The 15,109-nt window shown below is 42.0% G+C and overlaps 1 protein-coding gene across 1 annotated transcript; it reads right to left on the bottom strand.

Moving 5' to 3' along the window:
- Window positions 1-4,235: 4,235 nt before the first annotated feature.
- slc38a2 (solute carrier family 38 member 2) lies at window positions 4,236-14,878 on the bottom strand. Its single transcript, XM_034226026.1, has 16 exons — window positions 14,539-14,878; window positions 13,219-13,348; window positions 13,046-13,127; window positions 12,839-12,954; window positions 11,372-11,445; window positions 11,191-11,283; window positions 10,914-10,986; window positions 9,826-9,908; window positions 9,575-9,633; window positions 9,282-9,449; window positions 9,091-9,170; window positions 8,864-8,964; window positions 7,910-8,034; window positions 7,672-7,816; window positions 7,486-7,583; window positions 4,236-5,948 (listed from the first exon to the last, which is right to left on the bottom strand). Exons 2-16 carry the CDS (start codon window positions 13,341-13,343, stop codon window positions 5,841-5,843), a joined length of 1,530 nt encoding a protein of 509 aa, XP_034081917.1. The 5' UTR covers window positions 13,344-13,348; window positions 14,539-14,878; the 3' UTR covers window positions 4,236-5,840.
- Window positions 14,879-15,109: the final 231 nt, after the last annotated feature.

The raw sequence follows: 15,109 nt of genomic DNA, 5'->3' as shown, positions 1-15,109 counted from the left end.
ACAGACATGTAAAAGAAACCCAACATCCCTTTGTGGCCGTGTAGAAATCTGACCTTCACCACGTTAATAGCTGTGGCTAACTCGCTAGCAGACGCTCTTCTACACACCCAGCAGCGAGAGAGACATTTTTTTAATTGGAGTTTCTGACCAGTTGCTTTGTTTTTTGTCAGAAATATCTGTCTGTAAGCTGCTTTGTTTCGCTTTTTTTCAGGTAGTGTTCTGTGGCTATTTAGAAATCTCTTTCCTGAAGCTGCTGAAACTACTATGATCGTGAACCATCAGTCAAGTTCTGTGACAGGCAGCTAATATAATAATAATAGTAATATATAAGATAAACAATGTGCTGAAACTCCATATAAAGCTTGTAAAGTCAGCAACTACTGCTTTCAATCAACCTTTCATAAAGCTTTAGTTGGTAGTTAACAACACCAGATAGATCTGCACACCAAAAAGCACCCTGCTTCCCTTCAGACTGCAGATATTGGTCATTAAACAGCTTTTTTATCACCTCATTTCTTTACAGATTATTAGTCTTATACTCATGTCAGGATATATTGATAGTTGGACTTAAAAAAACTCCTTCCTGTCTGGCTGACCTCAGGTTGACTGTAGGTGAAGTTATGTTAGAAATATTGATGAATAAGAATAGTTTCTTCTATTTTACTGTAGATATGTTGAAAGCGCAGGTGTGCATAATTAGTTAATTATCACTTAATTGACTTCAGCTTGTCACTGTGTTACTTACCAGGACGAGTCAATCAACCAGGCAGCTAGCGGGTTGCAGACTTTTCATGTGAACAACATATACAAACGGTGTCAAATTCACACGGATTGCAGGTCAGTGTTTATCTTTCTGGTATGTTTTATCACTTAAGAAGAGCATGTGTTATCAGAGTTGTGTTGAAGAACTTGTGTGGGATACACATGGTGTCCACTATGGGGCAGCGTCGTCTAGTGAAAATGTGTTTGTGCCAGGAGAAACGGAAGTCTGCTGAACAAAGATAAAACTGAGGTAATGGTTTTTGGAGCCAAGGCACAACGTAAAAGTTAGCGCTGAGCTTCAGTCTGCAATGTTTAAAACAACAGATAAAGCCAGAAATCTAGGTGTAGTCATGGACTCTGACCTGAGTTTCAACTGTCACATTAAAACTGTTACTAAATCAGCCTACTATCACCTAAAGAATATATCTAGGATTAAAAGACTAATGTCACAGCAGGATTTGGAAAAACTTGTCCATGCTTTTATCTTCAGTAGACTGGACTACTGTAATGGTGTCTTCACAGGTCTCACTAAAAAATCTATTAGGAAGCTGCAGCTGATTCAGAACGCCGCTGCTCGAGTCCTCACTAACACTAAGAAAGTGGATCACATCACTCCTGTTCTGAAGTCTTTACACTGGCTTCCTGTGTGTCAAAGAATAGATTTCAAAATACTGCTGCTGGTTTATAAAGCTTTGAATGGTTTAGGCCCAAAATACATGTATGATCTCCTGCTAAATTATGAACCATCCAGATCTCTCAGGTCTTCAGGGACTGGTCAGCTTTCTGTCCCCAGAGTCAGAACTAAACATGGTAAAGCAGCGTTCAGTTATTATGCTCCAAATATCTGGAACAAACTCCCAGAAACCTGCAGGTCCGCTGCAACTCTGACTACTTTTAAATCCAGGCTGAAGACTTTTCTTTTTGCTGCTGCTTTTAATTGAACTATTCACATCTTAGACTGCACTGTAACTTTTATCCATGTACTTTTTCTTTTAATGTTTCTTTTATTATCTTTTCTTTTTAATGACTGATTTTAAATGCCATTTTCTTAATGTCTTTCATTTTTTGTAAAGCACTTTGAATTGCCTTGTGTTGAAAGGTGCTATATAAATAAACTTGCCTTGCCTTTCCTTGCTGTAGGAGAATAAAAACACATAACACAATTATGACAGTTATTCACTTTATTTGTGGAAGGCACGGAGTAAATATATGTTTTATCCACTCGGTAAACTTATCTTTATGAGTTTAAAATGTATATTAAAAAGAAAACAGTAATGTGAAAATCCACCCGAAAAATATAATTAAAAAATCTTAGTAAGTAAAAGAGAATACAATGACGGGTTTTCTTTGACATCCATGGTTGTCGTGGTTATCATTACTAACTACTAGGGGTGTAACGGTTCACAAACATTTCGGTTCGGTACGTACCTCGGTTTTTTGGTCACGGTTCGGTTCGGTACGTTTTCGGTACAGCAGAATTTTTTTTCACAGAACAAAACATATATATATATATATTTTTTATTATTATTAAACTGTGAATAATGTATTCACTCAAATAAATACAAAATATAATAAAATAAACATTAAGGTGCAGCATTTCGATGAACTGAAATAATCTGTATTTGAACTTTACTGTAGGCTACTAGTACTCACAAAACATAAACTATTAGTTTTGGTTTTTTAATTATTATTAAACTGTGAATATTCACTCAAATAAATACAAAATATAATAAAATAAACATTAAGGTGCAGCTTTTCGATGAACTGAAATAATCTGTATTTGAACTGTACTGTACTGCACCTAAGCAGCCAGTTTGACATTATGACTTGTGCTTGTCATTGTATTTTCATGTTTTTTTAAAGAAAAATGAACTTGTCCACATTGCTTGCTGAAAGGGCAGATCTGCTGGCACTAACAATGTCTCCTGCTGTGGAGAACACCCTCTCGCTAGGGACAGAGGTAGCAGATACAGCCAGGTAGCGCTTTGCTAACATTGCAACATAAGGATAGTTGGCGTTTGTAATAGCTTTGGCTCGGTCTGATCTTTTTGCGAGTGGTGGAGGCTTACATGCTAGCGGGAGTTGGGTTTGCACTTCAGTCTTTTTTCTTTTGGTACCGGTGATATTCACGTTCGGGTGATGCCTTTTCAAGAGTGTGCAAGTTTGATGTATTGCCAGCCGCGTAACTAATTTTAGTTGAACAATGCCGACAAACAGCTTTGGTTCGGTCCACCTGTCTTTGTCCTTCATCCTTGTACGTAACTGCGAAACCAAAATGTTCCCAAACCGGAGACTTCAATGATGCTGGAGGATTTTCGAGCTCAACTTTATCTGCGTTCGCCATTAATTTTCGATAGTTCCTCAAATTACTGACTACATTTGAACGCATCCCTCTGACCAGCTCTCATAGTATGCCTCTCATCCAATGAAATGACTTGCTCGCTCTATGACGCGTTGAACCCAATGTGACCAAATTACTCTGAATGCTGCGACGCAGCACCTGAGATTACTTCCAAAAAGTTGTTCACGTTCTCAATTTTTTACGTTTAACGTTATATTCGTTCGGTACACTTCGGTACACACCTGTACCGAACCGAAGGGCCCGTACCGAATAATTTCGGTACGGGTACGTGTACCGTTACACCCCTACTAACTACTAGTTATGAGTGTGGAAGCTGCTTTTTCAACTATTGTTAAAACACAATTACTGAAACTAGTGCGCTCTCTGTCAAAACATCACACCCAAAATCCCAAAACATACACAACATATCTTATATCTTGAAAAAGCAATCCCTTAATTCAAAAGCTAAACATTTTATTTTTGCATTACAAATGTACACCAAGACGCCTTTATACATCTTGTATTTCACACTTTAATGTGTTAAGTAAAAAGGTATGTTGGCCTTTGCATTTATTCTATTAACTCATTCCCGTATCAGATGTCATTACAATTTGGATACCTAAACATAGTTGCACTGTAAACCAACTACAGTACATTGTAATTACATCTTCCTCTAACCCTCTCTAAATGTGTCCTCCATTGTTTCTAAGTGATTTATTGGCGTCTTACAGTTTCTAACTTAGTGATTAAGCAGAAAATGTGTTTATAGTTGAATTCTGCTGCTCAATAGATGATATCTTACATGAGGTAGTGCTTTCTAAAAGTTTCTGTGTCTTGGAAATTGCAAAAATCTATTCCATGTTAAATGTGGAAATTATAAACTACATTAAAGCAGAATGTGACAAAATAAGACATATTTTCTTTTTCATTTATCCTTCTTAGAAGATGTGGCAAAGCTTTTCTTATTTGGTAAAGCCTTTTCTTTAAAGAATCCTTTTTTTTCTGTCCCCCCTGGAATCCTCTATGTTGGTTGACCATCAATCTAAGCAGCAGATATTTGAAACATTGTTAATAACTAACCTTAATAAATCACATGCTTGAGACAAAGAAATGCTGACACAGAACACCAAGGTGTTATTAGATTATCTTCATCTATTTTAATTGGACAATATTTACAGCATGTACATAGTGTTTCATTGAAACAAGAGTGTAACACTGGTGGGCAAAGCCCTCTTTGCTCCTGAGGTCCAGAGACGGCTGACGTTCTCTACAACCACGATGTGCATAAAGAACATTTCGCTGAACTGGCTCTGTGTCACATGGCCCAAAAGGACATGAGTTTGCTGCTCTTGTATCGGTGGCTTCACATGTGGCACAGTCTTCATTCAGTCAGTCTTTACAGAGAGGAACAGTGTTTCAATATCAAAGATTCACCAGCGGGGTGGGGGGGTTCGCTTTTGTTTTACAGCTCCAATGCAATATTGTAAAAAAAAAGAAAGTTCAAACAAAACAAAGCGTATATACAGTTGAACTCAATAGATATATATATATATATATACATATACATACAATATTATATAAATATAGTAAAATAGATTAAATTACATTGATTTCACGGTCTTCCATAAATAGATGTTGGACAATAACAGTATGGTGATGTGTACAGTTAACGCTGGAAGCACAGTGTCAGATGACAGATTCACATCTCAACGGGCAAATAAATCCACGTCGAGTTTTCAAGTTCTTCGTTGTGAAATATCTCAATTTCTTTCCGCAAAACACTTCAAATGTTGTGACAGACACTCTCCTTAGCTTTCTCTGTTGTTTGGTTGTCAGTATCCAGAGCACACCTGACTTTCGTTTTAGTTGTTTGTTCTTGCAAGTTTAACAGGTATATTACAACCACGGCATGTGGTAAAATGCAAAATATTCTTCCATTAAGAAAAAAATGTTAATGTTGCTCCTGGAGGCTGGGCGGCCTCCAGGACTCAAAGCAGTAGTGTCCATCTTCAGCAGCTTATACAGAGTAAATCATTTGCAGAGTCCTCTTGTGAGGCCCTCTCAGCTCCCAGTGTCGGGCAGGTTCTGTTCACTCATAATGCTTTTACTTGGAAATCTGACACAATAATCAAGTTCACAGAGCCTTGGTACCAATACTGAAAAGGCAATGTAGTAGGCCTTGCCCCTGTCGTCTTTTTCTCCACAAGTGTGCTCAACAGTAAGTGCTTCTCAATATACAAAGATGCTTAACAAACACATTTTTGGCAAATGGGAAAAAACAAACAACAAACGTTGGAAGGAACGTATTCATCCCGGAGAAAGACGAACATCAGGTCTGCTGCCTCCTGTACATCTCGGGGAGTTTCTCAGCAGGACGAGTCGGGGGTCACAGCCACAGCCACAACGGCGTACCAGTGTGTCAGCCGCGTTTGAACTCTACCACTATCTCTGCTTTGAGGCACCTTCAAATATTTGTTCTCAGCTGTACCATAACTACAAAAGAGCGAAAATTAAAACGACACTCAAAGAAAGTTACATTAAAAAGAGAAAAAACAAGTCAAACACCATCTTTGTGGCCTAAAACAGCATACTGTACAAAGTTCGATACATTCTCTTGGAATGGCATGGTTGGTGGCTCAAGAAGTGGAAGCTGAGCATCGAGTGAGTTCTTGTGTTTTTCATACTCTTACAGTTTTCTCCATCTTTTGTTGGTTGCAGTCGCAGCAGTCTCCTCTCTTTAGTGTCCGTCTCCGTGTTCAACTCCGGCTCTGTGGATCCAGTCCAGGATGATGAGGGTCATGCTGCCGGTCATCACCATGAAGCCTAATATCAGGAAGGCAGTGGCCTGGAGAAACGAAACATTTACGAAACGGTCAGACACACAATGCCCTGTACAACTACTAATTGTGATTTGCATTTATATTTAGTCTTTTAATTTTACACTACATGCCAAAATATACCCATTCACACTTACATCCATACACTAATGCCAACAGCCTGCTGGCTACCATTCATTCTTTCTTAATGGGTCAAATTAGATATGTGCTGCTCAGTGGTTGCGTTAGACTTTTTTCATAATCCATTATTACCTGTCATTTTATTTTTAATGATGAGACATATTTATGTTTTGGGTACTAAGCAGAAAATGTTCATTCATTCCTTTTTTTTAGGGCATGGAGAAAAAAAAAGATGAACAGAGACACCGACCGTGCGGTCACTTTTCATGTCAAAACAAATATGAATGATTTATTTTTCCTTGCCACTTGCTTGTCCCTCTGCTGCTGGCTGAACGTTGTCAGTTTTAGTCTTACGGCCCGTCCACACAGCAGCGTGCGTTGACGCTTGGAGGTGGGCGTGTCTGAAGCTTGGGAATTTTTTGCGAGCAACGCGATCAACAACCAATCACATGAATCTCCCGCCCCCGACATACAAAGCAATAGCAATGTTAAAACGAAGTAAACTGGATATAAAATCCCCAAACAGGCGAAAACCTACCAGATTCATCCACTGTCTCTGCCACCTCCCTCCATGCCTCGCTCCTCCGGTTTGTATCCCGGTAGATCAACAGAGACTGATCATACAGCACCGGGTGATTCACTACCGCTCTATTGAATTTTCCCTCCATTTTTTGGATTATGAGGAAATTACCTGCGTAGTCTCTCCCAGCATACACGCGGTTTGATTGGCTAGCGCTTGTACTGGCAGATTTGCATAAACGGAATTTCATTGGCTGACGCCTCCGTCGAGGCGTCAAAAGTTGAACATTGCTCAACTTTTGAAGCCAGCAACGCTCCACGTCGCTTCCCAAAATACAGTGCTGCTAAAAGTGACGTCACCCCATTCAAAGTGAATGGGCAGAAGCGTTGGAAGCTTCAACGCACGCCGCTGTGTGGACGGGCCGTTACTGGCTTGTCCTTCATCCTCCACCACATCAATCCCTCTTTTTTCACCTGGTTTATCCGCACCATCACAATTACTGGGCTTATTAAAAAAGCTTCAGACACTCAGCTGCCGTGACATTTTGCGATTGCTAAAGCCGGTTAAACAACGAGGTAATCAACGAGGTCAACTACAAGACTAGACAATAGCTACTTAATATACACACACTCGCCACCAACTGGACAGGGGTGTGAATTACTAAATAATAGTTACAGTAGAGTACAGTAGATCGCCCTCATTCGACCTTGCCACTAAGGATGTAATATATTGTGGGCCGCTGGTGGACATTTTGGCGCTGTTTCGAGTTGTGTTCTAATCTGTCAAAATGACTTTTCCGTCATTCTTGGAAAAATTCTGTCATAGACGGAAAATATTCGGTTAACGCGACCTCTGGTGTTGCTTCAAAGTGACTTCAGGAGTCTGAAACAAATGTAGATCCTCACCCCAATCTTCTGCACAGACTTCATGGACTCCTTCTTCACCAGTTTGATGTAGAAAGCCGAGGGCAGGATGAAGATGAGCATGGCAGCAGCAGAGGCGCCTGTGTGAGGGAAGACATTTAGCATTTAAGTCACATTCACATGGTTCTCAAGGCACTGAAACATATATGATAAGAATCGCCATTTTACCGATGAAGCCGAAGATGTCCCTAATGGTGGGGACGAAGATGACCAAACAGTTGGTGCTAGCCAGAAGCACCACGGTGATGATGGTGTGGCGGATCCAGCTGAATTCCTTAGAGGCGCACAGCAGCTGGTTGACGGAGGTACGAATCTACGCAGAGAGACAAAAAGAGAGGTTAGCCTCCACAAGCCGGAAAACTCTCAAGAGGCGTGAGAAGAGGAGCTGGATCTCTGGGACACGTACAGGGAAGAGCACCACGGGCACGGTGAGGGTGACGGCGGTCAGCACGGCCAGACGCACGATCAGCAGGAGCACGTCGCTCTTGTAGACCTTGGAGTATGTGTGCAGCAGCTCGGGCTCCACTTGCACTGAGGAGAGAGACAGCAGAGAGTCTTTAGACCTGAACCATCCGCAGCTCCATTCACTAACATGGCACATTTATAAAGACATGCATAGGATCAAGTAAAAAAAGCTTAAAGCTTAAATATGTGTTTTGTAAAATATCAAGAATATGCCTTGTGTTTCTAATTTTCCTCCAAATATGATCCATCCATCTAAGCTGGTCTGATAATTCAACATTTAGAACGCAGGTGTGAAAATACAGCCTCAAATAGAACTGTAGACTTTTATATTTTGGAGAACATCTAAACAAACAGCAATGTACTTTAGCATTAAAAAAGCTTAATTAGAGCCTAAAAGGTGAATATGTGTTGGTACAAAACCTACTTTGACTTAAGCAATCCGGTTTGTGAAACAAAAAGCTCTCGTCCTGACTTCTTTACCGCTCTTTTGGTATGTGTACTACGTTGTCCAAAGCTGGAAAGCCCAGACAGGCAGGTATGAACAAAGGTTTCTAAATCCAGACGTGCCCTAACTCAGAGTGTGCGTCGTTCATGACGCTTTTTCTGATTATCAAGCTCTTGTATGACGGGTTCGATGTGCTGGGAACATTTCCGATGTTCAGAAGTCACTGCCATAACAAACATTGTGCAGCTGCGTCCAGAGACTTGTTCACACTCTTGCATAACTCTACTCAGGGTCACTGACCGCTTGTGAACCCACTCATCAATCATTTGTTCTTGAAGAATTTGGGAATGTTTTGCAATATCAGAATCAGACCATTCAGCTAAAGTTGGGTTTTGTGACAGTTGCTCCATTTTAGAATGAAATAAAAGATGAATAAGATATGAGACTCACGGTTGAAAGTCAGATATCCGAAGAGGGCGGCCAGCAGGTACATGATGAACATGGACAGGAAGGACACGTTAGCCACGTTCTGCATCTTTCGGCGGGAACGGCTGTTTGGGCGGGAGAAGATGGTGGGTTTTATTTAGACTCCAGCTCTTATGTTGATGTGAGTCAAACTCTTAACAAACATGATAAAAAAGCAGCTGTGGATTGAAATGAAAGAAGGGTTCACTCACTCTTTCAGCTCCTCGTACATGGGCAGGATGGCGGGGTGGCACACGAAGGCGAAGGTCAGAATGGGAACGGCGTAGACGGTCTGTAAAATAAAACAACAAATTCAATACTTATGCCAAAAGTATTCTGAAAGAAATGTGTTAAGGGAGAGACTCTACAGGTAAAGGGTCTTCTCCAGATATAGCGTGTTTACCTGAGAGTTGAAGACAAAGTATTTTGGTGTGCAGGGGTCATCGTTGTAGTCCACGGCGCTGTTGTTCAGTAGGGACAGGGTGGTGTTCAGGACTTTGCTGATCGTCTCATTCAGAGCGTTCATGTCCTGGGGGAGGGGGCACGGGATCTGGAACTTCTTGATGATCACCTGGAGGACAAGACAAGCTTATTAGAAAACGATGTGACAATAGTTTCTGTTTGAACAAATCTAGCTAAGGGAAACAAAACCACACTGAAACCCCACTGTGTGAGTAAACAGAAGCAGGTACTCACCACAATCAAGAAGAACACCATGCAGAGAAGGGACAGACCACTGGTGTAACCAAGGTAACCTGAAGGGTTGAAAAAAAACAGACACATGAGCTTCTGTTTTTTTTTTCTTCCAATTTTAAAGCTGCAGACTCTTCCTCGGTTTTGTTTTTATGATTTCACTCTGAGCTCTGAACATTTTGAGACTTGCACAGATGCCTCTTACCCTATGGAGAAATACAAACACACACACACACACACACACACACACTTACCCAGGTTCCTTAGCAGTGACAGGGGCAGGATAATGATGACCGTCACTATTATCACCAGGTAGTCTCCATTAGTGTACCATGCTCTGAAACATAACACAAGTAAAAGTTAGACATTAAGGAATGGAGGAAGACAAACAGCAGCACATTCCAGCAGCAACAAAGACAATTCATTTATTCGTAGGTGACTGTCCAATTGCATTTTAGCTTTTTTTTAATATTAAGATTTGATATATTTTGCACAGCTCATAAGAGGTCCACTAGATGTTTCAAGGTTTGTAAGCTCTGCTCTGTAATGTAAGTGATGAATCATACTTAAACCCACATTTCCCCATACATCTTTATTTGAAAAACTTTAAAATCATTTTCCACCCAGAATATATATAAATATATAAAATTGTGGCCGCTGTGCAGAAAACATGGCATTAAAGCCACTCGTCTGTCAGAGTTCTTTTTTTACATCTTCACGCCTGATCAGCTGACACACAGTGGCCTGCACAGGATGACTGCATCGGTCACAGAAATAGATTCAACAAAGCAGCCAACACATCAATTTTTTAAACTTGAAGCGAGGTCGCTGTGAGCTCATGGCGTGCTCCGTCTCGATGCAGCACCGACTACATATTCTCCTAAAAGGGCTCTTTGAAGGGCCGCAGTCCGTCCCTCCCTCCCCGCCAACAAAAGGACAAAGAAACCGCTTCCCCTTCTCCAACACTCTGCACTTCAAAAACAACCGGCAGCCATTTTGCTCAATGTGCCTCTTCACCTCGAGTGCCTCTGCCAGGCGTTCCTCTTGCCTCTCACAACTGCCCTTTCTACCATTAGATGTGAATCTTATGCTTGTCTTTATTAAAAGGTGGTGATAATGATGCCTGAAACAACACCTACATTTTCTGATGGTTAGACCTGAGTCACAATCTAAACAAATGCAGCTGTTCCTCAGCCAGACGCCTCTCTTCTCACATTTGGTCAGACAAACAATTCTTTGTGGTTTTACACCAATGTGGTTTCAGTCTAGATGCTTTCACATTTCTGTGATTTTTTTCCGTTACTGTTAACTAAAATGAATCAAACCACATTTTCTCACTCACCCATTCTCTCCCATAAAGGATTGGATGACGATGGGCAGCTCGTATTTTACGATGTAGAGGTAGCTTGACATGGCTGCAAACAAAAGAAATGCAAGGTAAGTAATCAGGTGAACTCCACTACAAAAATAGTGATGTCTAAAAGTTGTTTACAGGAAATCTTTATGTTCCAAGCTCCAAATAAGCCAATTTATTGTTCACCATGCAGTCCATTGAGACGCAGACGGACAGGTGGATAACATAACGCATCTGAAAAGACGCAATGCGAAAAGTTGCTTACCTCCGATGTTCTGCATGGTGATGGAGATAGAAGCAGCGAGTTTCCCTGGCATCCCGAAGGCTTTGTAACCCAGCTGCTCGTACACCAGTGCACCTTTGACAAAGATGGAAATATTTAGCTTTCATAAAATACCTCAAGAGACCACTGTGAAGAATGGACACAGGACTGTCTCAGGACTCACCTCCTTCGTGGGCTGTCTTTAGCAGCAAGTGGACAGAATACAAGGAGAAGATGGCGACGGACACGAGGAGGATCCTGTAAACAAACAAGAGGGATCTTTAGCTGATGGAGAGAGGATATCAAAAGGAAACATTTTTTACAAACGGTTCCTAATCGATGCTGAAGTACTTTGCTGTTAGATGTGCTGATCTTTAGAAATGACCAAGGAGCTTTAAAGGCCAATTCAATGACAAATGTATTCTGGTTGCTGCGGCAAACAAACACTTTGACATTTAGTCAACGTGAAGGTCAGACAGTCATCCACCTGACGTGCAGAAGATGTCTCCCACAACAATTACTCAATTCTCACGACCGCCAGCAGCACGAGACGATTTCATACATTTTCTGCTTGTTTCAACAACTCAACAAGTCAACACCTGACCATCTGCTGTGATACAAACTAATATCAGCGAAGACCTTGAAAGCAGCATCAGTCTGCAGGTTTCTTCGGGGTCACGAGCAGCATTAGCAGGGTGACAAAGGACGAAATGTCTCCCCGTACGGGATCCTCTTAGCACCCTGGGGATGCTGCATAGCCACCAATATGTGAAATAGTCTAGGTGAAAATTAATCTCAAAGCCATTTAGAGCGGTGCTATTAAAACGTTTCCTCCCTGCCGCTGACGTCATACCAATCGATATCTTGATATTTGTATACGCTGCCACTCAACAAATATATGCTTTGGATGGCCTTTCCTGGAGCGGGGTTTGTTCTGCAAAGCTTACTTAACTCTTTGTGACGTACTTGCTGAGGAGAAGCGCACCAGACAGTGTTTGGAAACGCAAACAGACACAGTTTATAATCTCCAACTTCCTGCCTATGTAAAGCTCCGATTGGTCACCTGCTGGCTGCCGTTGAAGCGCGCCGTGCCCCATTCATGATCTCCTGCGAGCCTGGTTTACATAACTCTGGCCCAAATGCGGCAGGATTAGCTCGTCTAAGCTGCTTCTCCTGACACTGCCTCCCTGTGATTGTTAACTGACATACAACCACAATAGGGTGGTGCCCTACTATTAGTGCATGTATACTCTGACAGTGTTGCTTAAAAACAAACTTCACTGGGCTTTCTTAAGCTGGTGTATGCCTTCTGAAAGCTTGTGTAACTTTCTTATGTATGATTCAGGGGAAAAGGCTGCTCAAAGTGGGGTTTTCCTTCCCACCAGAAATGAACTATTTCCACAGTTTTATCTAAAGCAAACATGATAGCAAATACTCAAACTGTAGCGATGAGCGTTGCTAAACTCTCGACCCTGCTGTAATCTGCTGCTCAGGGTCAAGCGGCTGCAGAGTGAACACACACAACCACACCTCCTCCTGTGATAGGACTGTATTGTAACAGGATACCTCCTCTCAACCACATCAGCATTTGTACTCTCCATTTCGCAGAGAAAAAGCTGAGAAGACAATGTGTTGATAAAGAAAAACGTACACAAACAGGGCGATGCCGGTGTTGGCCATGGCGTAGGCCAGACCCAGGATGCCACTGCCCATGATGGCGTTTCCCAGGTTGAAGACTGACATGCCAAAGGAAGCATTGCCCTGGTGCTGTGGGGAAAATGTGAGGTTCAGGGAGTTAGGACAAAATGACATCAAAGAGGATTCACGTGTGGAGAGACAGTGAGAGAGATGCTCTTACATATTCAGTCTCATACTTCTTCTTGCCCAGGTTGTGTTCAGGGAGGAAGTTTTGACTCTCTGCCTCCAGGTCAGAGAGAGGGCTTTGGAGGAGAAGAAAGAAAAAGGGAATTTAGAGAAAATACTGTAGAATTATTTCTAACATGTTTAGACATTAAAAGCATGCAGTCTCACCTGCCCAGAGGGACCTTCTTGGGGCAGTCGGGGTAGGGGTACTCGTTGCTGTTGGAGCTGCAGCTGTCTTCTTCAGGAGAGATGTTGAAACGGCTCATCTCCGTTTTGGCAGCGGTTTGTTTCATGCTGTCTATTTGAAAGCAGCAAAAGAGAAATAGTTTTTAGTTGATATGATTACTTATTTCACAATTCTAGCTTTGCACGTTCACGCTCCCTTTCAATAATAAATATTGTAGTGGGCAGGCGCGCGACCGCAGCCCTCCTCATGAATCTGAGACCATGTGACTCTTGTTTGGAGGAAGGAGGGGTTGGAGGGGGGAGACCAGGAGGAGGGGGGAGACCAGGAGGAGGGGGGGGGGGGGGGGGGGGGGGGTGACGCACCGACAGTGGAAAAATACCAGCCGGCTTTCCGAGTCCACATTAGCCCACTGTAGTGCGGAACGACAAAAACCCGCATTACGCGCCGACTTTGCGCACATTTGTCTACGAAATCATTTTGAGTGTTTTCAGTGTATTGAAAACAGGGCGTGTCTTTGTTTTCCTACACAAGACATTTATTTTTAAGCAGACTTTTCTGACAATAAGGCAAAGCATGCTGATATTCTTCTTATAACAATTTGCTATACACATAGGCCTATCTATATATATTTGTATAAACATGTGTATCTTGGCTGGATACTGCTTGCACTCAGACCCTCATGGAGAGCAGAAGGCGTCTCCCAGATCCAGATAATGACATTATTTCCATGGCCAACTCCGATGGAAACAATGGCACGTGTTGTCCCTTTATGGGCATGGCTCTCCATTTTGCGCAGAGGCTCGCGCTCTGATAAAGTGTCGGCTTATAATAAGACTTTTTCTGATGAAACACAGAGGCAGCTTTACATGATTTCCTTTTCACTCAGCCTTTCTTTGTGTAATCACCTGTGTGGCAGTGCCAACCAGCAGGCACTGCAGCATCACTGTCACTCTGCTTCATTATTTATTTATTTGGATAAGGGCTGACCTGGGGAAATGAGCCTCAGGCCTCTCAGAAAGGACAATTATGGCTCTTTAGACAGAGATCCATACAGTTACAATGACGAGAACCTTTCAATGTTGACTAATGAGCCCAGGAGAGGTGGCAACGCATCCACATTCCATTCACTGGAATTCAAAATACAAACCACAGATAGATTTTAAGGTAATTATTATTATTTCGTGTTCCACATGAAAGCTTACAATGATACTTCAAACCCTGTGCCGCCTATATCCGGCAACTCCTGACAGACAGACAGACAGACAGACAGACAATAAATGAAGAGATGCCGGCATTCTTACCTTGTAGAGATGTGGCAGGATTGTCGTAAAATCCTTTTCCAGTAAAAAAGAAACAAATGTCCGGACGATTTTTTTCTCTCTCACAAAACCAACTGATCGCTGAGTGTATTGATATTGGATAAGAAGGTACAATAAATAACGAATGGGCCTATAACAAACAGGATCGTATCTTCAAAACACGAGCTGATACAGATCAAGTAAGGTTATAATAAAAGACACTGTTAGAATAAACAGACTGACGCGTAAAATCTAAAGAATGTAGATTTAGGTCTAATTAAAATTCCAAGATATGCGGTGGGCTCGGAGATAAAAGCCTGTTCTGCTGGAGGAGGGGTGGGACTCACCCTTTTATAAAGATCAGCATTGCATCAGCCCAGAAAGTAAGAAGGAGGGGGGAGAGTAGACGGGGGAGGAGGAGGAGGAGTCTTTTTTACGCACAGCAGTGACGTGCCTTTGTGTACAAACAGAGCAGTATGACCCTGTGGAGACTGGGCAGCACGGACATTTGAACAATGCAGGACAGCCATAAACACTTCGATAATAGCAATATAAGGTTACATTTAGACTGATC

Source organism: Gymnodraco acuticeps, unplaced genomic scaffold (assembly GCF_902827175.1).
Source record: "Gymnodraco acuticeps unplaced genomic scaffold, fGymAcu1.1, whole genome shotgun sequence".
Lineage (NCBI taxonomy): Eukaryota > Metazoa > Chordata > Actinopteri > Perciformes > Bathydraconidae > Gymnodraco > Gymnodraco acuticeps.
Note: the sequence above shows the minus strand (reverse complement) of the source record. Positions and strands in the feature narration are given on the sequence as shown.

What these genes read in the sequence shown, in the direction of transcription:
- slc38a2 (XM_034226026.1), bottom strand. Translation starts at nt 13,343, where the DNA reads ATGAAACAAACCGCTGCCAAAACGGAGATGAGCCGTTTCAACATCTCT. An exon ending in AAAGACAGCCCACGAAGGAG is followed by an intron (nt 11,284 to 11,371) that starts GTGAGTCCTGAG and finishes TCTTTGTCAAAG; the next exon opens with GTGCACTGGTGTACGAGCAG. An exon ending in TGGTGTTCTTCTTGATTGTG is followed by an intron (nt 9,450 to 9,574) that starts GTGAGTACCTGC and finishes CTTGTCCTCCAG; the next exon opens with GTGATCATCAAGAAGTTCCA.